At 42.7% G+C, this 26961-nt stretch overlaps 1 protein-coding gene and 1 pseudogene across 10 annotated transcripts in view; both read right to left on the bottom strand.

The window, feature by feature from the left end:
* Nucleotides 1-26961, bottom strand: part of ADCY2 (adenylate cyclase 2 (brain)) — a 282664-nt gene that overhangs the window by 17018 nt on the left and 238685 nt on the right. For 7 of the 10 annotated variants that reach the window (XM_015563100.1, XM_006762472.1, XM_015563093.1 and 4 more), the window contains 5 exons: nucleotides 26299-26436; nucleotides 20073-20192; nucleotides 17298-17467; nucleotides 4326-4410; nucleotides 1070-1228 (listed from right to left, as the gene is read on the bottom strand). In XM_015563100.1, the coding sequence (XP_015418586.1) occupies nucleotides 1070-1228; nucleotides 4326-4410; nucleotides 17298-17467; nucleotides 20073-20192; nucleotides 26299-26436 (672 nt within the window). The remainder of the gene's footprint in view (nucleotides 1-1069; nucleotides 1229-4325; nucleotides 4411-17297; nucleotides 17468-20072; nucleotides 20193-26298; nucleotides 26437-26961) is intronic. The other 3 variants (XM_015563097.1, XM_015563098.1, XM_015563101.1) reach the window with 1 other exon arrangement.
* Nucleotides 8881-9724, bottom strand: LOC102774095 (annotated as a pseudogene).

Genomic DNA, 26961 nt, shown 5'->3' with positions numbered 1-26961 from the left:
CAGTAAGATGACAGTGACAGTGTCCAGCATCCCACCCCTCCACCTGGCACTTCAGAAAAACACTGTTCCAAGTCTTTTCTCTCGAGGTTGCTTTGTACTCTAGCACCACCACAATTGAGCTTGTTTATTAAGGAGTTCATCTATCTATATAGGTTCCCTGATCCCTCAGGTATTCCCAACCTCATTACAAACTTCCTAAGAACAGGATTGTACCTCACATGTCATTGGAATCCGCTGTTCTCAATCCAGGCCTTTGCACACAGTGGGCGCTCAACTACCTGTTTCTTAAATTAATATAGTCCCATTAGAGATATATCTACTGACTCTTGTCACGCAGAAATATTTAAAAAATTCACATTTTATTCCATATGCCATTTCAACACTTTTAGAAAGTTTGAAATTCAGTGTTGAAATGGCATATGGAATAAAACGTGATTTTTAAAAAATATTTCTGCATAACAAGAGTCAGCAGATATATCTCCACAACCTTTCTAATGCAAGTTAAATATCCATACCTTTATATTTTCTGTGAAATTTCCATTTAATTCCATTAAATTAATGGACTCAAGACTTTGATCTGGTCCTGTATGGATAACTTCCAAATTTTATCTCATATCTTTGAGATTCTAAAACCCTTAAAAGGCTCTCAGGAAAGTTGTGAGAAGTGAAAGAATGGATGTGTGGGATGTGAGGTTCGATTCTGCCTCTGGACTTGGGTCTCTAGTATATGCTGGTTCTCAAGGCCCCCTCCAGCGCCAGGGAGAGGGTGCTGGCCACTTCTGTGACATACACATTTGGAACCCTAGTGCCTCATATTGTATCCTCAGAACGTCATGTGATTGGGGAAAATGAGGAATAATGAATCAGTTCCATGCTAAGACATTCACAGGTGATTCTAGCTCACTCTTCTCAACTGACATTTTGCATCTAATCAACATCCTCTTGAATGTTGGACTTGAACACTAAGGTGTTTGTAGTACCACAGGCATCTAGGTGATTGCCTGGAGCTTCTTCCAGCCCTCACCTGGCCCACCAATCCAGTCCTGGCATCAGTCCCACCTCATCTCACCTCGTTCTTCAGGCTCCTGGCCAGGAAGTGCTCGGCCACGTGCGCCGGAAGCACGTTCTCCAGCAGCACGCGGTTCAGGTTCTCCATGGTTTCTATCTCCTCCCGCTCTTTATTGAACTTGTTCTTCCATAAGAAGTCTAACCTACAGTAATATTCATTCTGTTACAAGAGGACACAGAGGTAAAGGAACAATAGGCATCTTGTCCTGCCAGAGAGTGGAGGTTTTAAAGAGAAAATAAAAAGAACGAAAAACAAAACCGAAAAAAGAACCCCCAAACAGAACTGTCACCTTCCCTGCAAAGCCCACTGTTCCCCACCAATGCCGCTCACTCAGCCTCTAACACGGATTTGCAAACAGCAAGATCAGGAAAGGACCAGCCTCAGGAACAGAGAAAACAGCTATGTTGGAGGCTTGCAAGGAAAAAAGACAGGAAAGCTCCTTGCTCGGTTTTGTTAATAAAAGGTGGCTTCAATTATTTTTTGAAAAGAGGCATAATAGAATGTAAATAATGACTAAATATGGAAAACACATTAGTAGAGAGAGTGCTTTGTTTGATGATTTGCATTTGAGAAATAATGGTGTTCATTTGTGGCAACTTGCCTTTAATATTTAAAAATCCGTTTTCCCCTAGCACGAATTATATAATTAAGTATTCATTGAAGAATATGCATTTTTTATTTGGTGTTTCATTGTACTGAGAGAGTGACATATTTAGGCAAAAGTTCATTTTGATATCATTTAATTAAGATGGTGCCTGGTAATAAAAACATGTGCAAATGCTTTATAATGTATTAAAACTTAATGTTGTTTTTTAAGTTATGAACATTGTAGAAATGGAGAGACTTGTTTACTGTCAAAGGGTCTTGCTGGTTTTGGCATCATTCTGTGCCAGCTGTGATGTAAATAACTTAATAGAATAAAATAGACTTGAGTAGATCCTCCTATGGCAGAGGGGCCTAGTACACAGGGTGTATTTCAGCACAGGGAGTAATTTACAGACAAACAAATGGAAAGAAGAACTGAATGCAGGGGGTTGGCTGTTTTATGGTTTGGTTAATTATGCCAGTGATGTAAAACAACAACAACCCCCCCCACCCCACACACACCTAATGAATAAATCCACATCCTGAATCCAACAAACAACGATCATTCATCAATTATAGTGGTTCTCAACCTGTGGGTCGCGACCCCTTTGGGGGTCGAATGACCCCTTTACAGGTGTCGCCTAAGACCATCGGAAAACACACATGTAATTAATTACATATTGTTTTTGTGATTAATCACTATGCTTTAATTATGTTCCATTTGTAACAATGAAAATACATCCTGCAAATCTGATATTTACATTAAGATTCATAACAGTAGCAAAATTAGTTATGAAGTAGCAACAAAAATAATTTTATGGTTGGGGGTCACCACAACACGAAGAACTGTATTAAAGGGTTGCGGTATTAGGAAGGTTGAGAACCACTGATCTATTATAACTGATCGAATTATGTTTGATCCACTAAAAAGTTATTCCTTCTCTGGTGTGGCATTTATTTTTTTGCCTCATATAGCCAGACATTTAAAAAAAAAAGATTGCAAAGGATATTTTTAAGGTTCTTTATATTAACTTTTTACATTAATGCCAATTTTCCACATTCTATTTTATGGCAATCATGCTGGGCACTTACTAGAAATGACCTCTCACTTAGAGAATAGATTATCCATTTGGGCCTTTTGGGGAATAATCCAGTGATGTGGCTGGTTTTGAATTAAAATGACAGAGCAATCGATGGTGAGACAGAAATGGAACATGAGATGAAACCAAGGAGCCAGAAGGGCAGGCAGCAAGCCCAATTCATGCAGGTTTGAAAGGTTTCTGAAAACTGTACAAAGAGGCTGCTCAGGTTTTCCGAGTGATCGCTCTTGCATCACAGGGGGGCATTTTGCAAGTTGTTTAATAAAAGGAACTGGATTTGGGACCAGCTACATTGGACTAAAAGTGACATTTTGCCAAATCTTCACATCTCCCCTCCCTCGTGCTTTCTGCTGCAGATTCCTGTCCTTATGTGCAGGTACCTTAGAAACTTGAGGGGAGGCCCCCAAAGGAAGACAAATGTTCCCATCCCAAACCATTGTCATGGATTTAACGGTGTGCCCCAAAAGACAGTTCCAAGTCCTAATCTCTAGTATCTGTGACTGTGACCTCCACTGGAAATAGGGTAGTAGGAGAAACAAATGAAACCAAGAAAAAGAACAACACGGTATAACAAGGCTTACAGAAATGTGCGGTTGTCAAAAAGGCAAGCCAAAGAAAACAGAACCAAGCAGGCGCCAGGGACAGAGGCAGGGAAGGGCAGCAGGCAGACTGGGCTCTCCAAGGCTCTGCAGCAGGACCACAGCTCAGCTCCAGAGAGAGTGCTGAGGGCTGCCCTGTGAGCTCCTCGGTCAGGCTGCCACTAGCACTGCTCCGGGAGATGGAGACAACGGTGTCCCCAGGCCGCTGGGCTGGCAGTCACAGATCTGGTCTCTGCCCTGGACATTAACAGCTTCCTATTGGTTCACAGTTTCGGGATGTGTACATAATGTAAATGGATTTGCATCTTAATTGGTTATTTCCACATTAATCACTACTTGGTTTCACATTATCCATCAAAGAACTCAAAGCAAACTTTGGTTGAGGCAGAGCCACCAGGCATGAGATGAATGAGATGAGTTTATTCTTTGAATGAGAGTCCTGTAACCAGGCAGAGGAAGGATATTGCCATTAAAAATCCTGCACCCACAGCCTCTACTGGGAGGCCAGGAAGGAGTACAGGGCTCAAGGAAGGAAGCACAGTTTCATTTGCATCATAAAGTAAAATTTTGAACAAAAGACTCTATTTCTAGGAGTGATTACAAGTGACAGCACAGGTCTTCTACCCACTTCAAAGAAAAGGAAGCATATTACACATTCTGAAAAGCAAATGAAAACCCAGTCAAGGGGAGTTTTTTCCAAGTAGTGTCAGCTTTTTTAGGCTTAGGAAACCGATAAAATATATTTTGAGACTTAAAGGAAATGAATTGATTCACATCTTTATCATTTACAAAGTTTGCCACTAGTGGAAAATAGTAACTCTCTTCCTTCTGTCTGTATCTAAGCCCACATACCCTGTGCCACCCAGTTTCTCCTGTGATAAGATGTTTGCATGAAGGTAACTACAATGCACATCCTCAGAGTGTTATTAATATGACACTTTAGAGAAATTGTGTAAAAAAAAACAGGCTTACCTGTCTACCCAGAACAAGCAGTGTGATGAAGAATATAAAGAGAGACACAGAGCCCATGGTCTTCAGGTCTTTCCAAATGCCTGGTCTATTAAAAACAAACAGACAAAAACAAATTAAAACAACATACACACAGGACTGAGAATCTGTGAATCGGTAAACTTCAGAAATTCTAGTTGAGTGTCTACATTCCATTCTGGCCACACACACACACACATCAAATATATTTTCAAACTCAGATTACATCAAAACAAAACAATCCTATTTTAAGAGCTTCATAAAACATTCTTCCAAATTGGTAAAGGTTTCTTATTTTATACCAAGCTCTAACAAATATTAGGGGAAGGAATGTTAATCTTATTTTCTTTATAGTTTGGGGATCATTATGGATAATTTCATATATAACTTTTTCAAATTTTTCTTAGAAAGAACTTCATTTCTACACGCTATCACTTTCTCAAAAGCACCCATTCTTAGACCCTCTTTTTTTTAAAAAAATATATTTTATTGATTTTTTACAGAGAGGAAGGGAGAGAGATAGAGAGTTAGAAACATTGATGAGAGAGAAACATTGATCAGCTGCCTCCTGCACACTCCCCACTGGGGATGTGGCCGCAACCAAGGTACATGCCCTTGACCGGAATCGAACCCGGGACCCCTCAGTCCGCAGGCTGACGCTCTATCCACTGAGCCAAACCGGTTTCGGCCTTAGACCCTCTTTTATATGACTTTGTATCACAAAAGTGTAATGAAGATGGAAACCCTTCATCCCCCGGCCCACTTCCCCTCAGGTCCAGGTAGATATCAGTAAATTATCCCTGCTCAAGTTGTCACATCCTTACCACAACATTCCAGGCAGGACCTTCCACACATCCAAGTTGGCATGTGGGTTGGTCAATTTTATGTGTCAACTTCAGTGGGCCACAGGGTGCCCAGCTAGTTAGTCAAATACTATTCTGGGTGTTTCTGTGAGAATATTTTTTGGGTAAGATCAACACTGAAATTGGTAGGTTGAGTAAAGCCATTGTCCTCTGCAATACGGGTGGGCCTCAATCAAACAGTTGAAAGCATCAGCAATAGAAAAGGCTGATCTTCTTTTGAGCAAGAGAGAATTCTCTCTGGCCTGACTACCTTTGAACTGGAACATTGATTCCTCCTGGTTCTACAGCAGCTCCTGGCCTTCAGACTTAAACTAAGACACTGGCTTTGCAGATTTTGGATTTGCCAACCCCCTTAATCACATGAGCCAATTCCTTGTGGTAATCATATCTATACCTCCTACAGGTTCTGTTTTTCCTGAAAACAATGAGAAATACCACATGCAAAGGAAAATCTACTGCCATCCCAGGACAGTCCTGCATAAGCTGACAAAGAATAATTTCCCACATAGTTCTGTAAGACCTGAAAAAACAGTTGATTTAGTATGACACCATGTCACATAAGCCTCATAGGTTGTACTTAATCAAGTATAAAAATCACGTAATCACTTTCTGTTTGTGAGTTGAAGTTGCTTTGAGATTTTTCTGTTTCTCTATGGAAGGTTCATGTAATCTTTTTAAAAAAAAATTTATTTTGGTTTTCAATAGTTTTTCTTTCTTTGAAATATATTTTATGATTTTTTCTTTTTTTAAATTGATTTCAGAGAGAGGAAGGGAGAGGGATAGAGAGTTAGAAACGTAGATTACAGAGAAACATCTATCAGCGGTCTCCTGCACACCCCCTACTGGGGATGTGCCCGCAACCAAGACATGCCCTTGACCAGAATCGAACCTGGACCCTTCAGTCCACAGGCCAATGCTCTACCCACTGAGCCAAACCAGTTAGGGCCCAGGATATAATCTTGACTCTACCTTCTCTAGCAAGCTGTGGACCCTGGGATTAACCCCTTGAAACTACACTTTCCTCATCAGCCAAACGGGGTACCAATACCTACCTTATGGGCTGCTTCCATAACTAAATCAAATAGTTATATACCAGGCAGAGAGCCTGACACCGAGGAAGCACTGCATAGAGGGCACTCACGACTTTAGGTATTAACTACAGGGAGATGGGGTGGGCGATGGAACTGGGAAGGATACACAAATGCTGTTTGAAGGATATCATTAACAGAATAAAAGGTCCAAGTGTAAAGCAGAAGTGGATTCCTACATCAATGAGGACACAGTTGCCCAATCCCTGTGGTTTAAGACTCAGGACTGCAGAGAACTCGCCAGAAACTGGGGGTGCTTGCATTCAGGGCTCTCTCCTCCCTACCAAGCCAGCTATGTCTGGAAGAATCTGAGCTCTTCAGCCAGCAGGTCAGCAGTTTCTCTCTGAGAATGAACTAAGCTGAAAAGTGCCATTTTCCTGTCTCACTCATATTGATTTTAAGAAATGAAGCTCCATTTTGAGCCAGTGGCAGCTGTGTCTAACAGCACAGTTGAAGGGACTCAGGGGAGCAGTTGTTTATAAACAGTGCTGACTGCAATGAATGTTAAGCTCATTTTTTTTCTACACTGACTATATTGACATGATCTTGACCAGTCAGTAAAAGTGGTACAATACAGCCAAAAAGCCTAAGAAGCTGGCACAGGCTGAGTTTTGAATTTTCATATTGTCTTATGAACACCTTATTACTTTGAACCAGGGGTCTGAGAAAGCAGCTGTGCCACCCCCCTTTTCCACTTACTATCTCTGTAAGCCCCAAACTAAGAGTGAAATGTTGACTCTCAGGTCAAGATCTTGCATTAGCATCATTGGCATAACCAGTCATAACTCAGGTCTCATTGGTATGCCCAGAAAAGGGACCTGATGACCCAAATATGCCAGCTCAGATCCCTGTCACTGGGGGAGAATGGGAGCAGGTCCCTCTTAATGAAATCCAGATCCTGCCTGGGTTTGCAGTTACTCACACAGAAAATATATGTAAGCAACCTATGGGAACAATCCTTTCCCAGAACGCCTCTCATCGATGCACGTGAGCATTGGTTTAGGGGTGGAAGTATCCTGTTCTCCATTCCCACATCTTGAGCCTCAGTGAGGAAAAGTGGTGGCTGGAAGTAGGTACTTGGACGAAGCAAGGTAAGGGAGGACTCTCATGCTGAACTTGGCAGTGGGTTTGAAAGTACAGACCAAAATGGACCTCAGACATAAGAAGGCACACCCAGATGTAGAGCAGACTTGTGTACCCCACACATGGATGCCTTTTTTCACTTCTGAAAATCTCTGTACTAGGAAGAACTGCACCTTGCTTTCTTGAGTTTCATTTAGATGTCTTTAAAACTTCTTTTATTCATCCAGTCAAAAAAGAGTTGCCCACTGCCACCGGAGCCCTTCTCTCCCATGGGGGTCTCTCAGGGATGCATGCTGCCAGGGCTCCTGTAGTTTGAATGACGAACTTCTCCATCCACAAATCCATTCCTGGTTACCTTGCTCTTTGTGTATATGTGGGGGAGGCGGGGAGGAAAAGGAATGTGTAATGTGGAGGGAGCATTGGAAGAGATGGAATAAAAGGGTAGGATGTCCTCCTGGCAGAGTCTAGTCAACTGTGTGGATCACTGTAATAGTTTCACAGGGGTGCCGAAACATAGTACCACGCACTGGTGGCTTAACACAATAGGAATTTATTGTCTCACAGTCCTGGAGGCCAGAAGTCTGAAACCCAGGTGCTGGCAGGGTGATGCTCCCTCTGACACTTGTTGAGAAATCCTTCTTGCCTCGTCCTGGCTTCTGGTGGTTGGCCACCGCTCTCTGGTGCTCCTTGGCTCACTCCTGCATCACCTCAATCTCTGTCTTCATCATCACATGTGTCCTCCCAGTGTGTCTCCTTCTTCACATGGCCATCTTCTTATAAGGACACCAACCATGTTGGATTAGCACCCACCCTGCTCCAGTAGGACCTCATCTTAGCTAATCACATCTGCAATAACTCTGATTCCAAGTAGATTCATGTTGTGAGGTATGGGGGGTTAGGACTTCAGCAGGTCTTCTTTTGGGGGACATAGTTCTACCCATAACAATTATGTTAGCCATTTATATAAAAAATGACAGCTAGTTGGGTATGAGGCCTCTCTCTCTCTCCCCACTTTGAGTTTTAAGGATAGGATCCATTTCAGACTTTCATGTGTGAGGGTTGTGCTATCACTGAGTTATACAGTAGGGGAGACAGAGCTGATATAGTTGAGAAAGCTTCTAACTCTATGATTTTTGACTTGATGACAGTTCCAGTCAAAATGTGACCAAATATGTTTTCTTTAATAGCTCAAAATTGGACTCTGGTGATGTAGATATCCAAGTACGCCTGTGGCCACACACTAATTTGCAGTTGGCCCGCACCCTGAGGCTATTCATGGGGTACTCATTCTGGCCCTCAAGTTTTGAAGAGTCCAAAAGAACAAAGAAACCTAACAAACTGGGTGGCAGATATGGAGGGATTACTTGGTGAACCAGTTTCTAACCTAAAGGCAAACAGCTCTGGTGAGGTAAAAATGACATTTTCATTCTCTGAGAGAAAGCAGTCCAGGCATATGGACACAAATATAATCCTTAATTTTTTTTTTCTTGGTGAAATGAGCCTCTATTTTTAATTTTTTTTTTTCAATTTTAAAGGACTCAGTTTATTAACTGACCAGATTACAAAAATAACCATGGTAGATACCTTAGTTCATTCTCCTAATAAGCCTATTGATCTGGTCTTCCCTGTTCCCAGCATCTCCACCTTCTACACAGTGGGAGGTCTTTCTCTTCACCCCAGCTCCTGGAGAAGATAACTTGAAGGGCCACAGGAAGTTGTTACTTCTTTGAAGCGCTTTCCAACAATACAGATCTCATGAATTAGATCTTCCATGTAGGTGATGCCATAATTACCAAGAGATCAAGCAATCAATGAGTTATCTGTCAGGGAAGTTCATTTTTTGTTGATTGTGCCATAACCACGCTTGTAGATCAATTTGTTGACTGACTTCAGGTTTGGGTACCCCCATGCAAGATATGATTCAATAGTCCTCAGCATGTTCATTGGAAGCTTTGTTGAGCTTAACAAAGGTGCCACTGAAGATCTGGCAAAGGCAAAGAAGATGCAGCACCTTTTGGACTTTTGGGCTCACACCATTGATACCTTTGATCCTGATGACAAATGCCAATTTCGGTTTGGCAGGTACAGAGAAGTTGCCAGCTTTTCTTGCCATCCTGGTCAGTTGAAGCTCAGTTCTGTACATCAGCCTGTATTCCTTGTGACAGTGCTTAGCTTTTTCATAGATGAGCTTGTTTCTTGCTTTTGAAGCATCTTTTGGACAAACTTCTTTCTCAGGTGCTTGATCTTCAGTTCTGCGAAATTCCTTCGTTTTTTCTTGACCGTTTCTGGCCCAGCAGGAACCTTCTTCTTCTTCTCTTCTGCACCCTCCATGGTTCCAGCCGGAAAAGAGTGAGCCTCTATTTTTTTTAAATAAAAAAGCATCTCAAGAAATCTAGTTATCTGTTATTTTGGTAATAGTTGATAAACTGAAGTAAAAGTGTGACACATGTTTATATATTTGACATGTCCTTTACCTATTCATACATTGACACACTTAGGTCATTTCCATGTCATGGCTACTGTGAATAAGCTGCAATGAACATGGGAGTGCAGATATCTCTTTGAGATCCTGATTTCAATTTCTGTAGCTATACTAGTATACCAGTAGTGGGATTACTGGATCATATGGCAGTTCTGTTTTTATTTTTTTTTGAGGGACTTTCATACTGTTTTCCATAGTGGCTGAAGCAATTTACACGTTCATCAACAGTGTACAGGGTTCCCTTTTCTCCACTCCCTTGTCAGAACTTGTTATTTCTTGTCTTTTTGCTAATAGCCATTCTAACAGGTGTGAGGTGATATCTCATTGTGTTTTTTTTAGATATATTTTTATTGATTTCAGAGAGGGAGAGAGAGAAACATCAATGCTGAGAGAGAAAAATCATTGATTGGTTGCCTCCTGCACGCCCCCTACTGGGGATTGGGTCTGCAACCTGGGTATGTGCCCTTGACTGGAATTGAACCTGGGACCCTTCAGTCCGCAGGCTGATGCTCTATCCACTGAGCCAAACCAGCTAGGGCTCATTGTGGTTTTGATCTCCCTGATTAGTGATGTTGAGCATCTTTTCATGTACATGTTGACCATTTGTTGAGACTTCAATGAAAAATGCTCCATGCTTCTTGGTCCCTCTAGTGGCAGAATTCTTAAGCTTGTATTCCTCCTCTCCATTCTATAATGCATCGGGTCAAGTGCTGACTGCCTCCCTTTAGTTTTCCCAACAAAACCTACTAAGGTTCATGTCCCCATATTTGGACCAGCTTTCTGTGTGTGCTCACTAGCTGTCTGCCAAAGCTCACTCTCTCTGCTGCCATAGGAAATGCACACAGGGAGCTGGCCACAGAGCAGGGGTGGGAGGTGGGGGAGGCACAGGGAACAGTGGAGGTACCCGTGGGCCAGGTGGGGGATCTGCGGGCAAAGTTTTCCCCATGGATGGTGGGCAGGCTGCTTGATGGAGGCCTCAGTGCAGTTAGTGGAATCCCTTTAATGCCATGGAGAGTCCCATCTGCCACTCTTCCAGCCTCTACCTGACCCCCAGTCATACAGCTCCCGATGTAGTATTTAGGGTGGGTCAAGAAGACAGGGACTTCTTTGTAGTGCCCTGCATAGCTGGGGAAGCTTTGTGCTCACTTACAGGCTCTTGTTTCCCCTTCAGGACCATGGGTGAGGGGATGTCTCTTGAGCCTAAGCTGTGCCATCATGGGGGAGGCGCGCTGTGGGTAGAGTCAAACTGTTCTTATTGCCTACTTCAAAGCATTCAAATTCTAATTTTTCTTCCTATAATGTGCTGGGACTTTCCTCTGGAAACCTGGGCTTTCCTAAGGCTCTCTAATCCACTGGTGACTGGTTGAGAGTCTTTTCCTGGCCTCCCAGAACATAGCTGAGAGGGGCTGGAGCTGGTGCCTGGGCCACCGCAGGGCCCACAGCCAGGGCCAAGGTCTATATGACATTACCTGATGCACAGGTGGGTGAGACTCCACCCAGATTCCTTGGTATCGTTGCTGGACCCCACAACTCTCACAAAGGGACTTTTGTCTGGGGACAGATTTCAAATTATTATTATTATAAGGTGGGAAGGGGGGAGGGCAGAAACGAGAGATATCTTATTCTGCCATGATGCTGTGGTTTGTCCTGTGCTTTTCAATCTCCATGGCTCTTCAAAGTCTTTCCAATATTGCAGTCAACTCTGGGCTACCTGAGGTAGCTCCCAGCCTGCTTGCCACTCATTTCCTAGGTGTGCTGTACAAACGTAACCACGTCGTTTTCTTATAGCAGGTTTGTGTGACCTTCTTGACAACACAGACTATATGTTATCCATCTCTGTGTGCTCCAACTCCAGGAATCAGGGCGGGCATATGGAGAATGTTCAATACAAGTGTGTTGTAGAAACAAATGAATGAGCGGACAAATAATCACGCTGGTTTGAAACCTAAGTGGTTTCATTTCCAGACAATCTTCTTCCCTCTGGCTGGACACAGATTTGCCGAGATCCTGTGCAAGCTTCTGGAGACGATGGCCCAGTGTCATCCAAAGACAGACAGCTCAAAGCCTCATGCCTTTTCAGAATGGTGTTCAAACTTGGCCAATGGAACATGCAGGGGCTGAAACAGACTAACACGGTAAGGGATGTGCACAGCTTCAGCACCACCGATGGGAGAGTTGGTGATAAGAAGTATGAATTCTGTACAGTCTGTGGGCACAGGCTCTGGGAAATCTTCTCCCTCCCCTCATTCTAAAAATCAAACAAAACAGCCCAGAATTGAGTACCTTCCTGCAGGTGGGTCCAAACCACAGGACATTTTCTGTTTTAGGTTAGACAACAAAATTGCTCACTGATGGCTGCTTTCTGGAGAAGAAAAGAAAGCTTGAGTTGTCCCAGGATGGCTTGCTTTTTTGTTAAATTAGGCATCTCAGGTTACCCACCTCCAGCCCCACTGCCAGTCACAGGGAGATGTGTGTGTTCCTTGCTTTCTGGAGATGGCACAGGGTGGGGGAACTCAAAAGGGGAAGAGAAACTGAGATAGGAAATGTGAAAATAATATTATTTCAACATTAACTTGGACATATTATGGGTTTGAATGCAAATTTGAAATACAGTTTTAATTTAAAAGAGAAGACTTCAAGGGAATTTCAGGTGCTCTGGAATACGCCCAGACTGTCTACTGCAGAGGGAGTCTGCCCTGCTCCCTGGCCTGTCTCCTGAGTGGTTAATTCTGCAGTTCTTCCTCCAGACTCTCAGTGGGCTCATCACCAGTTGACCCCCAAGTCAGGGCACTGTCAAAATATGTCACGATATCTTGAATTCTAGCTGTTGGGTTTTCCATGAGACACAGGGAAAGAAGAGCAATTCCACATCGAAGGTGCCTAACTCACAGCTCTCAGCAGTATATGTTTGCCTGAGCATCTGCATCACTACCCTTGATACCAAGCTGTTGCTGATCTGGAAGTTAAAATCATGTAGACATTTCTATCAGCAACAATCCAGAGCCTCTGAATGATGCCGGGCACCAGTATGGCTGCTGCTGATTTATATACTTTTTTATATGCTGTCCACAAAGTATCTATTTTATGAGGAACTCGAAAGGGGAAGAGAAACTGAGATAGAAAATTTGAAAATAATATTATTTCAACATTAACTTAAGTGCTTAAACAGAGCTGGTTAGTCTACCAGGCCCCTGGTCATCCCCTCTGTTCTCCATGCCTGACACCTCTTTGAATTTAATGGCACATTTCTGGGTCGATATGAAATGGTAACATCCATCCCTTGAGATTTTTCAGTTCTGCAAGGAAAATGCTTCCAAGAAAAACCGGACACTATCTTGCAGACGCTGTAAGAAGCATTTGTCATGGGAAGTGTCTCTGACACAAAAACAGCTTCCAGCAATATCAATGGTCATCACCATCCATCAACCAGAAGAGCACTCAGTGTCCTCGAAGGCCCTGGCTGAGGGCTGAGGGAGGCAGTGTCATGGACAGGAACCAGAATCCTTATCGATCGATACAGCAAAATATCTTGTCCTCACAGACAAGATGGAGGAGTGTTGTAAATGCCAAAGAATTAAGATACATCTCGTTCTGGCCCTTCTAAATACCAGAAACTTCTAAGCTTCCGTCACGTGAGATGATTTAGCAGAATCACAGAATGGCAGGTAATGTTAAGTACTGAGATGCTGCTGGCCTCCATTCTAGATTTAGTTTTCAAATTTTTATATGACTGATCATCAATAACTGAAATGTACATCAAAATGTTAAAACATATTTTAGAGATTTGTATTCCTTTACAAAGAAAAAAAAAGAATCTGCAATTACTATTTTGCTGTCAAGCCATTAAGGCAAAATGAGTTAAAACTATTAAATTCAATTAAACTACTAGATTAGAGTTGAAACTATTTTTGTCATGTTCATTTCATACTTGGCTTTTTTTTTTTTGCTTATTTATTTATTTTTCCTTTTTAGTCCTCTCCTTCCCCCTGCTGCCCCTTTGGCAACCATCGGCAGGGGGAAGGAGAGGTTCTCTTTATCTGTGGGTCTGTTTCTGTTTGGTTTTGCTTGTTCATTTGTTTTATATTTTTTAGATTCCACATATCACTGAATTCATATGGTATTTGTCTTTCTCTTTCTGGCTTATTTCACTTAGCATAATATACTCTAGGTCTATTCATGTTGTCACGAATGGCAAGATTTCAAATTTTTAATGTCATACTCTCTCAAAGTAGTCTTCTTTTTTTTCTCCTGAAAAGTTGACTTTCCACATTCACGAATCTGTAAGAATATGTTTGATGTCACTTTCTGAATTTTTCATTGATCTGGAGTTGCATACTTGCATACTTTGTAGTGCATACCTCTGTTTTCTTTGCTAGCCCTGCTGGCAAAAACTGCCCTGTTGGCTTGTACCATGTTGTTGGCTTGTCCAGTATCCATGTCAAATTTGGTTTGAAAAAGCCCTCTGAAACGTGGGCCATGGTGAACTCACGTACAGGACAACAACACTATCCAAACTGTGTATTGAGACAATGGCTGGGCACTGCCTTATAAACAGAGATGCCCTCCCGTATTTTCTCTTGACATTTAAGGTATAAACAAAACGGATGCTGATCCTGGAAAGATACATCTCCAAGGAGCCTCTTCCTCCGGGGAAGCAGGTGAGGTGAACGTGTCATTAGAGCCAGTGTATTCAGGAGCACAGCCTGTTTTTATTCATTCATTCAGTAGATATTCACTGAGCACCCATTTACAAGGTGCCAGGCACCCTTTCAGGCACTGTGGACACCAGAGTGGTACCTGGTTCAGACCTGCTCTTTCCTTGAATCAAGAGTTTCTATTAAACTTTTCAGTGTATGTACCATAGAAAAGGGATGGGCAGACATCAAAGGCAACAGATTTGTCCACGGGGGATACACCCTACCCTTCCAGGATGGGAGTGTGGCTCAGTCCTCAGGCACAGCCAGGGGTGAAAGCCCAAAGCTCGCAGTAGGCCTACTGGAACACTCAGTGTCAATGAGGAGCCAGCCCAGAGGCCGAGGTGGGCAGCAAGGACAGTGACTGCCACACAGGCAGGCACCTGTCCCAGAAAGAAGACCAGGACACCAGGAATGACAAGCGTGTGTTGGGGGCAGAGATGCGGTGACCAGAAACAGGTCAGAAGAGGAAAAGGACCAAGATGTGACTTCAATGACACACACTCCCTCGGTCATTAAAGGAGGTGCCGCCTGGCACTCCTTAAGCCAGCTGCCTCCTTGAAGGATACCTGTGGCTTGGGACTTGGGATGTCTACTCTCAAGGCACCATTCCATGTCAGGATGCTAGTCCTAGTTTCCTATCTGAAGGTGTTGTGTCAGCATCAACAAACCAAAGGATGAGGCAACTTTATCAGTCATTTGATGGGGGATCTCTGGAATCTCAGCAGAGAAAGAAAACATTGGGATGGGTGGATTTGGGTTCTGGCATGAGTTGAAGGGTTGTATCAAACACACACAGAGGCTGAGAGACCAGGAGGGAATTCTACACTTGCCCCCTTAGGAGTTTCTTAGATGGGGTTAGTTTTAAGCAGACATTAGAGAAAATTTGATGTTATGTCAGCAGGATTTATCTTTTGGCAGAGAGATGCTCTGGGAGTGCTGTGGCAGCTCCTTCAGGAATCGGGTCTGGAGGTGGCAGAACCTTGAGGTCAAGACTAGGAATAGGGAGACAGGTGCATCCCTCCGGGAGAGGATGCGAGCTTACTGTTGGGAGAGAAGGCAGGCCCCTGGGCTTCTCCTGCTAGCCCTCCCTAGCTTTAAGGCTAGTAAAAAGACAGAACCAAGTAGCAGACACAAAGGAGCTTGAATTAAACAAAGGGGGTAAAAGCTGAGGGTACAAGCTCCTCTCCTTCAGCCCGAGCCCTGCTCCACTGCGGCTGGTGGTGTCTCTCTCAGACCCCACACGGAAATCTCTCCCATCAGAAACCTGCTAATCTAATTTCTTCCTCTGCCTCGGCTGTGTCGCGCATTCAGGAGCTTTAAATTTAATAAAGGGAATTTAGTAGCGTCGTCAGCTGCGCATAAAAATCAGTAATGCCGCATTTACTTAGGGATTCGATACAGGCTTTCTGGATACAGTACAGAAATATTGAAGCATGTTTGCCGGGCGTTTTTGAGAATTTATTGGAAAATTAACTTCTGATTTCATTCTCATCTTGGCTAAGGAATCATAAAAATTTCCTTAATACAATTATACATTTTTTGCAACTCCACTACCCTGAGCTTGATTACAGATTATTTGGATTTCATGGTGTGGAGGATGATGAAATTAAATTAGGTGAAGAGAATGCTGTGCAGTTGTGTTTCTGAAAGCATTCTTATCGGCACGAAAGGTTCACACAGTGTCCCTGGCTCTGGGCCTCCGAAGATGTACATGGCCATGCACTGTCAGCAACTACCATCTTTCTGGAGCAACAAATCCATGCAAATACTTAAGGCATTTACTTTATATTAAAAGGAACATAGAGATATTATGGAGGATTATGCAGTCTGCTCAGAGAAGAAATGTGAAGTCTGGTGGGTCCAGAAATATACCAAACACTTGCTATAAAACATTATCTTGCTATTAAAATGTGAGAGGGAGGTTACCATAATGATTAAAACACTGTTTTTCAAGCAGGGAATAAATATTCATTATAAGCTCATGGAAGTAATTTGGTCACAGGAAACCTTGTATAAACCTGACTGAGTGTCCGTGAGGGGACCATTCTCTCAGCATCTAGTCCTAAGGCTGGGAGAGTAAAGTCATATCTTTTCTTGAAAGTCAGTTTCTTCATCGAACAGAAAATTGACACAGTGGTAGGAGTACTCCCTCCATACCAGGGTATTTTAGGAATGTAGCACTGTAATTTGTGAATGTATCCACTTAGTTTCCAGTATTTTTATGTGTGTTGATTCAGTTGTTCTGGACTGGGGAGGGGGGGCATTTTGCCTTGCAGGGTACATATGTTGGGAGGCATTTTTGGTTTTCATGGCTTTGGGGGAGGGGATTGTGTCTGGATCTAGTGGGAAGAGGCCAGGAATGCTGCTAAATATGCCACAATGCACAGGACTGCCCCTCATCAGAAAATTATTCAGCCACACCCAACCATACACTACTGATTATTATTCAGAAAAATATCAATAATGTGGAGGGTGAGAAACCCTAGCTTATTCTTATCAATAGAGTAATATAGTACAGATTATAACAAAATCATCTCTACACCACTTCATACCTTCCTTTTATGATAATACATATTCTGTGTAATGTATAATAAAAACCACACATCACCCTTCTGAACCATCGCTTCAAAGAAACTCTCACACAATGAGTTCCAATTACAAGGTTATTGTTAATTTGCATTTACTCAACACACTCACATGAGTGACATCCCACACTCAAGGAGAAAAAGGAGGAAGCCAGTTACCTCTCAAATAAGACCTGGCTGTAGTCATCCAGGACATGGGCGTGAGTGTGGAGAAAGATGATGTTGTAGCCCACCAACGCCACAAGCATGATCAACATCTTCAACTCGTAGTTCACCCGCAGGAAAACCGAGCAGGATATCAGCCCCAGAATGCAGCTGTATATAAAGTACTAGGACAGGAAAATGCATCGAATCAACACTTAGAATCTCTTTTGGGAAATGCTGAAATAAGGATTAAGATTGGGGACCACCACCAAGCTCACTGGTCATCTTACAAATCTCATGGGAAGGCAAATGGCTTTTTCTCCTCTTTGATGCGGTGATCAATGCCTGCGCACATTTGATTTGGAAAAGGATTACTCATTCCATGGCTTGCTGACCCAGCTTAGCATGTTTAATAAAAATAATCAGGCACATTGCCAAACAGACATAATTCTTTAAAAATCTATACTGAAGACATATAATTATTAGCCAGTGTCATGTTCTTAAAAGTGAAAAAAAATGAACAGATCTTTTTAAAAATTTTAATATGTAGACTCTTTGTTGGCCTTTCAATTCTTTAATTCTCAAAGTGGATATAAGTCGTTACTGGTAGTTCTGTTAAAAGGATAAGAAAGTGTAGATAGCCGAAACCAGTTTGGCTCAGTGGATAGAGCGTCGGCCTGTGGACTGAAAGGTCCCAGGTTCGATTCCGGTCGGGGGCGTGTGCCTAGGTTGCGGGCACATCCCCAGTAGGTACATGCCCCTGACCAGAATCGCACCTGGGACCCTTCAGTCCGCAGGCCAAACCACTGAGCCAAACCGGTTTTGGGTGATCGATGTTTCTAACTCTATCTCTCTCCCTTCCTATCTGTAAAAAATCAATAAAATATATTAAAAAAGAGAAAGTGTAGATATTTTATTAAAAGAGACATTGTTTGTCAGAAGGACTATTTAAAACAGAAAGGATTTTTACAACTGAAATCTTTGACCAGGGTGAGCCATGAATATCCTGGAAGCAGACAGGCACCGGAAAAGGGAAGAACCAAGTGGGAGGGAGAAACAGGCACCTGCCACCCGTTTAGTCCACTGGAAGCAGCTCAGGCCAGCCTGTTAGCACTGTCACTACTGACCACAGTGGATGTTGCTGAGTCAGGACACCCCCGGATTCCATCCTGCCTCACTCATCAGCTGACTCAGGGGAGGTCAGTGACCTCGCCTGCCTGTGGCACAGCGTCGTCATCTGTGAAATGGGGGTAATCGTGTCCTCCCTGCAGGTCACTGAGAAGAACAAGTAAAGCTTGGAGCCCAGAGCCCTGGAAACAGTTGTCATTCTCACAAAGCCTTTTATTTTTTTATTTTTTGCTAATATGGTGTTTTTACGAACAAGCAGTTTTGCTACTATATTAGCATTCTCGGAACAGATACAGCACTAGAAAAGTTAGTAACTTTAATAACACACAGATCTGACTGATGTCTGATAAACCCTGTCTGTATAAAATGGCCCACTTTGTAAGCTACTCCACCCCAGTTTCATTACGTGAACAGAGCCATGTACAATCTGCTTATTGTTGTCATTCTAGCTCTTGCTTTTATTTCCCCAGCTGAGGTCATCCACAGTGAGCTGTCTGGAGGCTACTGATACTCAATGCTCATCAGTCCTGCTCTTGGGGATGAAAGGAAAGTTGAAAATGAGCTGCAGGGGTCATGGTCACCCCATGTTTCCTTCTCTGTACCGATTCTGCTGTTAGGATGATAAACTGGGGCTCTCTGTAAGGTTTGGTTTTCAAAAGGATTCGGCTGAGAAAATTAGGTTGAAAACCATTATCAGAATGAAAGTGATCGACCAGTTCTGCCTAATGGCATGACAAGCAGAATAAGGAGCCACTTACATGAACACGTGTATCAATGTGTGCATGGCTATTTTTTTGGGTGCAGATAGGATTGTAAAGGTTTTCTGGAGCACCCCTAATTTGAGATAAAAGCTTGCAAATACCTACGCAAACCTGCCTATGGTTTCATATTTTAAAATTCATTTTTAGGCTTTTAAAAAGCTTTCACATTTTGGGGATGGCTACGAAAATACATATGTAAATGGAAAGGATGCTCTGGGTCCATTTTCTATTAAAACACCTTTCTAGAACTCAAGGTATGCTGGGAGTTAATGAAAGGTAAGTTGGGACCCTGAATCTAGCCACAGAAAGGTGTGCGAATGAGGGGCAATGGCTCTGGCAGGCCAGGTGGGAGGCCTGAAGATCAGCCATCACTGTTGCATTAGGCAGCCGGCCAGGGAGGCGCCGGGTGGCCAGGGTTCCTGCTTTTGTGCCTGGCGGTGCCAGCCAGCCAGGACTTCTCTTAAAAAAGGCTGGTGGGCCCTAGCTGGTTTGGCTCAGTAGATAGAGTGTCGGCCTGTGGACTGAAGGGTCCCGGGTTTGATTCCGGTCAAGGGCACATGCCAGGGTTGTGGGCTCCATCCCCAGTGTGGGGCCTGCAGGAGGCAGCCGATCAATGGTTCTCTCTCATCATTGATGTTTCTATCTCTCTCTCCCTCTCCCTTCCTCTCTGAAGTCAATAAAGATATATTCCAAAGAAAAGAAAAGAAAACATAAAAAAGATAAAAAAGAAAGGCTGGTGGTTCTTAAGCGGTCAGGACCTACTCAGGTACTGACACCAGAGAAGAAAAGTGAAGTCCAGTACAGGTGGGAAATCGGAGGCCATATCATCACACAGGTGAAAAACAATAAAAGCCACCCAGGAAAACAATAAAAGCCATACTAACGAGGAAAACGCTCTTACCGGAAGGAAAAACAAGCTTTGCGCACGCAGAATCGCTGCCTGGTTACTTGAGGCAGAAAGACTCGTGTTTGATGTATTGGTTGTTGGGGGGACTGTTTCCTCTGGGTCACTCAGGAAAAACTGCAAAGAAAATGTTTGTTTTTCAATGAATTAGTGCAAAGGAGATGGAAGGGCTAGTAGGCGGTGCTGTTTATTGGTGCCTGTGTGTCACCCGCAGTCAGCAGGACTATGTGGGGCAACCCAGCACCTATGCTTCAGATGCCAGTAGCTCCATCCGCTTTTCAAACTATGAGAATTTCTACTGAATAAATAAGTGACTATTCATTGTTGTGCTATGCACTTAATAGTGAAGTAAAGAACTGCAGGATTGATGTTAAAGAACACACAAGCCCCTCTGTTAAATATATTAAAACTGGCTCAGTTAGAATTACATTTGAGGTTGACATCATCATGCATATAGACACCCAACTCCCTGTCCTGAAATGAAAGCCTTTGGAATGTGTTTGCAGCCTCTTCACCATCTTGCTTCAAATATTAAATGAGTCAATGGAGTTTATGAGTTTTTGATTTAAGAAAAAAATTAATTTTATGACCAAAATGCAATAACTGGTATCAACATCTTATCTATTACTTGTGAATGCTTGGCAGCTCAGGGTTCCAGGGGATTAAAATTCAGAGGATGCATAGTCTTAGCACTGTTGGAAAAAGGATCCTATTTTCTTTTTTTTTTTTTAAAGGTAATTCTGAGAAAATGATACTAGATACAGTGTTTCTACCCATGATATCATTTGGTAAAATCAAAATGCTGATTTGAAAACTCAAATGTTGTAGATTTCTTTATTTACTACCAAAGAATTTGTCAAAAATGTCACAACCCATCGTGGAACTATAAATGTGCTAATTCTTTGGGAAAACTTATTTCAGAAAAAAAGTTTGAACAGCAAAGGTAAACATTGGGCTTCAAAATGTTACAAGTTTATATTTGACAGATCCCAAATGAAATTTATTTAAATATCAAAGAATAAAAAAAATAAAAAATAGAAGGAGATAGTTTAGCTTGTAGGTTACTAGTCTCAAGGACCTGGGATCTTGAAATTATTAACAAAAATATCTTGATTATATCACTCTATAGAGAAGAAAATAAGTTCTTGCTGTACAATGGGTAGAAGTACATCCTGTGAAAACGCAGTCTTTCAAGGAGGCTCTACAATAAACATGATGGTTTAAATTTGAAAACCAATAGAGAAATTCAATAGAGAACTTCAATCACTATACCTAACAATGCTCCATTAAGCCCCTTTTGCACACGCTCTCTATAGTATTTATTAACTACCCCCAAACCAAGAAACTCTTCATTGTGTCTATATGACATCACACTGCAATTTTGAGTCAATTTCCCCAGTCTTTCTTCTTAGTCACTTTAAAATAACAAACTCATGTCATCCTCTATATAGCCAGGCAAATCCTCGATTATTAATCCCACGTTTCTCTCCATTCCAGGTTAAACTGCCACAATGTTCTCCACAGAATAAATTCCTAATAATCATAATTATTTGAGGAACTCCTCTCTAGATCAATTTTAACATTCATCAAACTTTGTCATCATTAGGAAAATAATATCTTCATCCTGGACAAGATGTCCTAAAAAAGGGCCTATGAACACTACATATTTTTACCTTCACTTCCAAATTTTACAATTTTCAGAAAACTTAAAACCTCTCAGAATTATGTTTTCCGAGCAATATTAAATTATGAACATGCAATGTAATATTGTTTTATGCCTGATGACATCATTGTGCTTTGCTTGCCATTTGGTTGGAATTAGAAGTCTGGCTAGACTACCAGTTGACTAAGGCTAATCCTGGGCTAGGTGGTTCATAAAGCTGTTATTGATTGCATTCTCTGGGAAGTTTCTCAGAAGAGATTGCAAAATGACGTGGGAAGTCACAGGATGACACTGTCAAAATGCCAGAAAAAAATGGCAGAGGATTTGAGCTTCTCATACAGGTTAAGCCAGCTGGAACTAAAATGGAACAAAACATGCAGGTCACTGGCAGTTTGATGAAACTCTGTATTTGATAAAAATCTGGATAACTGTTTCCTCCACTTTTTATTGGGGTGTATGGTGTTACATAGATGAGTATCAGGTGTTTAAAATGTCCTGTTAACACCTCACAGTTCATTTTCAATACAACTGACCTGGGTGTTTTGTCATTTACATCACTGTGTGTTGAGATTGTAAAAGCCAGCCCCTCTGAGACACCATTCCTAACGACCCCCTAAGTGCTGTTAAAATGCAGGTGCCATGTCCCTGGATATGAGTGAGTGACCTGGGAGCCCACTTCCTTTGCATGTCACCTCACTCATGCTCAGTTCCAATTGGCCAGTGTCTGAATCTGCATCAGCACCACTGGGTGACGAGCATGAGCCAGAGCAGTCACATCACCTTACAGTGTGGCTGGGGACAGGACCCTGCGTCTGCTTCACGTAGTCCTAATTCAAGAAGGCACGGATCCGTGTAGCTGGACAACATTCCCTATAAATCTGTGACGAAAGCCAGCCCTCGTATGAACAAACCCTTCCCCTTCTGTGATCAGTAAGCTCCATAGTTATTCTCTAGTAAGAGAAAAATTAGTTCCTTTCTGTACCAAAAGTCTGCTTTCACAGTGTTTTAGGATGATTCTTTGAAATAAATATATGAGGAGCTCAGACGGAGAAGAACCAGTCATTTCAGGGCCCCAGGTATCAAGGAAAATGCTGTTTCTCCTGCATGGATGGGGACAACACCTGCCTGAGTGGTTCTGACTTCCTCTCCCTCTCCACTGGGCAGAGAAAAAGTACTCTTGTTTATTCCTCGCCCCAGAGCCTGGGCTGCCACAGAAGGGAGCTCAGTATGTGTAGCAAAACCTTATTTCCTTTCTCTCTCACACGTCATCCATCATAGTTTTAGCATGTCTTCTAAAAACTTCTCTATCTCACTTGGCAATAAATTCCTTTCTTTGTGAGGAAAAAGTGGCCCTGGAAGACGTATTTCTGGTACTGAAGATGTATCTCTTCTCTCCAAAGGGATCATAGTTACTGTGAAACCAATCTCCCAAATGCTCAGCTCATCAAACATTTAGACATTGACTGAACTGCCTGTCAATCATTACTACTTATCCTTTGTGAAATACAATTAGCTTCTAAAATGGATTTGTTTCCCACATAGATTCTGTCATCAAAAAATTAGGTGATATATCTTGATTTTATAAGGTCAAACTGGATTTTACCAAAATAAATGGTTGCTTTCTGGAAGGGTTGTGTGCTTACCTGTTCATTCACTCATTCTTTTATTCAGTAACTATTAAGTAGCCACCCTGTACATGGAAGGCACTTTTCTAGGTGTGTGATGGCGTGTTAAAGGTCTTGTTCTCATAACTTGTATGGGCAGCCAATGGAGAAGATCAACTCTCAGGAAGTGTGTTTTATGGGCTCTGTGCCTGCCCAGGTGAGTGAACACACTCTTGGGGGTTAAGAATACTGAATGATAAGGGGATTGCGGCAATCACCCCTTGCAGAGAGAACACCATGTGTCTGTTAGAATTACTGAGACCTCTAGCTAGTGGGCCCTGTGGTCATAGTGTTCTGTCCCAGTCCCTCATGGTGGAGTTTACTAGTAATTCTGACCCAGCTGTCTCTTGCAGTTTTATTTCCAAAACTCCCCTTGGAGTTTGTTGGTCACTCTCCTGGATCTGGTAGCAGCAGGGCTAATGCACACTTGCATGCTACCAAGTGGAGCATGAGGACATTTTAGGAAACACACTCATGTTTCTATAGGCTCTCACTCCTCCCTGCCCTTGGCCTCTCTGTTCTTCCTTCCCTTCGATGCTTTCACACCCTTGCAATAACCATAACGTTGTCTGTGCAGAAAGCTTAAGTATCCTAATGGCTACTAATACATAAGCAGACAGGCTCCAGGAAATACCTCTTGTCTCAGTCTTGAGTCCCTCATCTCACGTTCCCCACCCAGTGCTCTGAGGACAGCTCTGGGGCCACCATCTCAATCCCCTCGCATCCTCTCCCAGAAAGCCTGTAGGTCTGGGCTCCTCATAAGCACGTGCCTCAGGCTGCCTGACTACTTAGGTCCTTGCATTTTAAAGTCCCTCTAAAGCAGGGTAGTTCTACAGGGAATTACTGGAGGTCCCAACATGGCACAGTTTTCCAGTTGTCTGCTAGTCTGTCTAGATCAAGCTCTTGTTGGAAATAAATGATGTCATGGTCCAGGTATGCTTGAGACCTAGAAGACAAGGCCCCAACCCTTGGGGAAAGTCTCATGATGCCTGCAGTAGGAAGACAGGCCTCAGCTGCTGTGTATGTCCAGGAGGAGGGGAAAAGAGCTTAGTGCCACTCACTTATTTTATAGAGGAGTTCCCAGGATGGTGGAGTTCCCAAGGTGAACTTGATACATCAAGAAAATCCACATAGGACCAAAGACCAAGGACCAGGAGGTCCTGGGGGAAACCGAGGCTGTGTGGGCTTAACTGCTGATCCCTCTCCTCATAGGCACCATTAGTTCTAACTGCCTACAGGGACAAGCCTCTTCCATGAGCTGATCTCCAAGACTATGCAGGGGTCAGAAGTCACACCTCTCACTAACCCGTGACTGGGGAGGCCCACATTAGGTCTGGACCTCATGTCCTTTCTCAGGGGAGCTCCCAGACAGAGTTGGGGGGCATGTGGTCAGGTGAGGTGTGGAGAGCTAGCATGCCTGTCCTATAGTTGACCATGTGGAGAAAATACAGGAATCTGAACACATAGGAATCCATACAACTCCTGATAGCACAGGAAGTAGGCAGAAGAGGGCGAGCTATGGCGTCTCTATGACTCCCCCTTTACGGGTGTCCTTAAGATCAACTTCGAAGCACATGAAGAGGCTATCCTGACCTTGTGGCTGGCACCCCAGTCCTTCTGGCTTCCAGTTAGCATCACCCTCATTGGGATCTCCAGGTGTGTGTCAGGAGAAGCTATTGGCTCTGTAGTATAATGTTGAGAATTGAGCCCAAGTCAACATTCAAGATCCTTATCTATTTCCTCAGCTTTATATTCTACTACTTCTTAATACAAATGGCTGCCCTATTTCTAGTCCTAGACGGCAAATGTCTTCCCTCCTTCTCATCTCTCATGCACCATCTCACAAACTCCTTCTACCCATGCTTTATAATTCAGTCCAGCAGGCTCTGCTGTCCCTTCCCCTTGTTTCTTCTTTACACACCTCTGTGGCCCTCAGACTCTTTAGAGCAGGTTTTTCTGCTGCCCGTCTCCTAGGCTCCATTATGAAGCCTGGAATGCAGAGAACTCTCTTTGGCTGCTGAGCATCTAGCAATGTATCGGGCACATATTTATGCTCAATGAATATTTTTGGTTGAATGAATGCTATCTCATTTATTTATTTTTTTGAATGCTGTCTCATTTATGAAAACTATGTCTTACCGTGTAATACATAAACTCTATCTTCTCAACCAGATTTTATGCTTCTGAAAGGTGAGGACTGTACCTCCCTGCAGTTCCAATAACTAGCAAATCATCCAAATACATTATGCTTTATGGTTAATGATGGTGACGTCAGGATAATGATAAGGATGTGTCTCAATGTGCACTGATTACCCACCTGCCTATTTTAAGAATATAGCAGTCATGATAATATCAATATAGTAAGAGCCACCATTGGTTAAATATTTACTAAATGCCCGGTACCATCCTAAGTGTGGTAGAAACATCAGCTCATGTACCCTACAACCACCTTGGCAGTGAAATATCAGTTCTCATTTTTGAAAACTGGAAATGCAACCCGTGGGAGTTTAAGAAAGCTCTCCAAAATCACACAGCTGATAAGGTGGGAGCTGATGTTTGAAATTAGTCCTTTTAAACTCCAGAGCAAGACGCCTCAGCCACTGCACTTTCCTTAATTGGATGGTTCTGTTACTCCTCAGTGATTATCTGCTGACATTTAGTGTCATTTCCATACCCGAGAGCCCCACAGAGCAAGAAGTTGGGAGCTGCTGGAGGAGCCCCTCTTTCCGTGACTCTCACAGGGAGCATCCTTTTTCTTACAGAGGCTGTGGATGGATGTTGAATTTAATAGGCAGTGATTGGAGCTGCCAAAGCAGCTACAAGCAAGGTTTGAAAATCCCACTCAGACAAGCCCTGGAAGCAAAGCAGTCCCTGCCTGGTAGGAGCTGTGACTCACCATGTTGAACACGGCCATGGTTAAAATGATGGCCGTGGTGATGACCGTGAGGGAGATCCGCGGCCAGGGGCGGTTCGCGATGATGCCTGATGACTTTAAAAGCCACAGGAGAGAGGCAGATGCCTTTTTGCTGCATTGCTAGGAAGAGAGAGAAAGAAATAAAAAGCATTGCTATTTTATGTATTCTCTCAAGTTTGTTAATGATATTTAAAACCACAAGATGCACCAATATTCTTCCAAGAGTAGACAAGTAGGCTCTGTCCTCTGCTGGGGGCTCAGACCAGATTACACACCTTGTTACGTTATGTTGGCATCACTGTTACAAAGTAAGAATAGATTAAATTTTTATAATAAATGTAAGGTGCGACTATCTGTCCTTTAAAATAGACCTAAAATTATATTCTAAAAAAATCTGCTAAAGAAACAAATATGTCAGCTAATTAAACCATTCTGTGGGATGTGTTGGGGCTCAGATCACAGCTATGATGAAGAAGTTGTCATAAATTTAGCCAATTTATGTAGAAAACAGACCAACATGTAGCTAATCATAGAAATACAACTGTCAAATACTACTAAGTTAATACAATGGTAAAACTGGTGTGACTTCCATAAAACTCAAGCAGAGAATACTCCTTGACAGCTATAATAAACAATGCCTTTATT

This window comes from Myotis davidii, unplaced genomic scaffold (assembly GCF_000327345.1).
Source record: "Myotis davidii unplaced genomic scaffold, ASM32734v1 scaffold135, whole genome shotgun sequence".
NCBI lineage: Eukaryota > Metazoa > Chordata > Mammalia > Chiroptera > Vespertilionidae > Myotis > Myotis davidii.
This window is presented reverse-complemented; position numbering and strand designations above follow the sequence as displayed.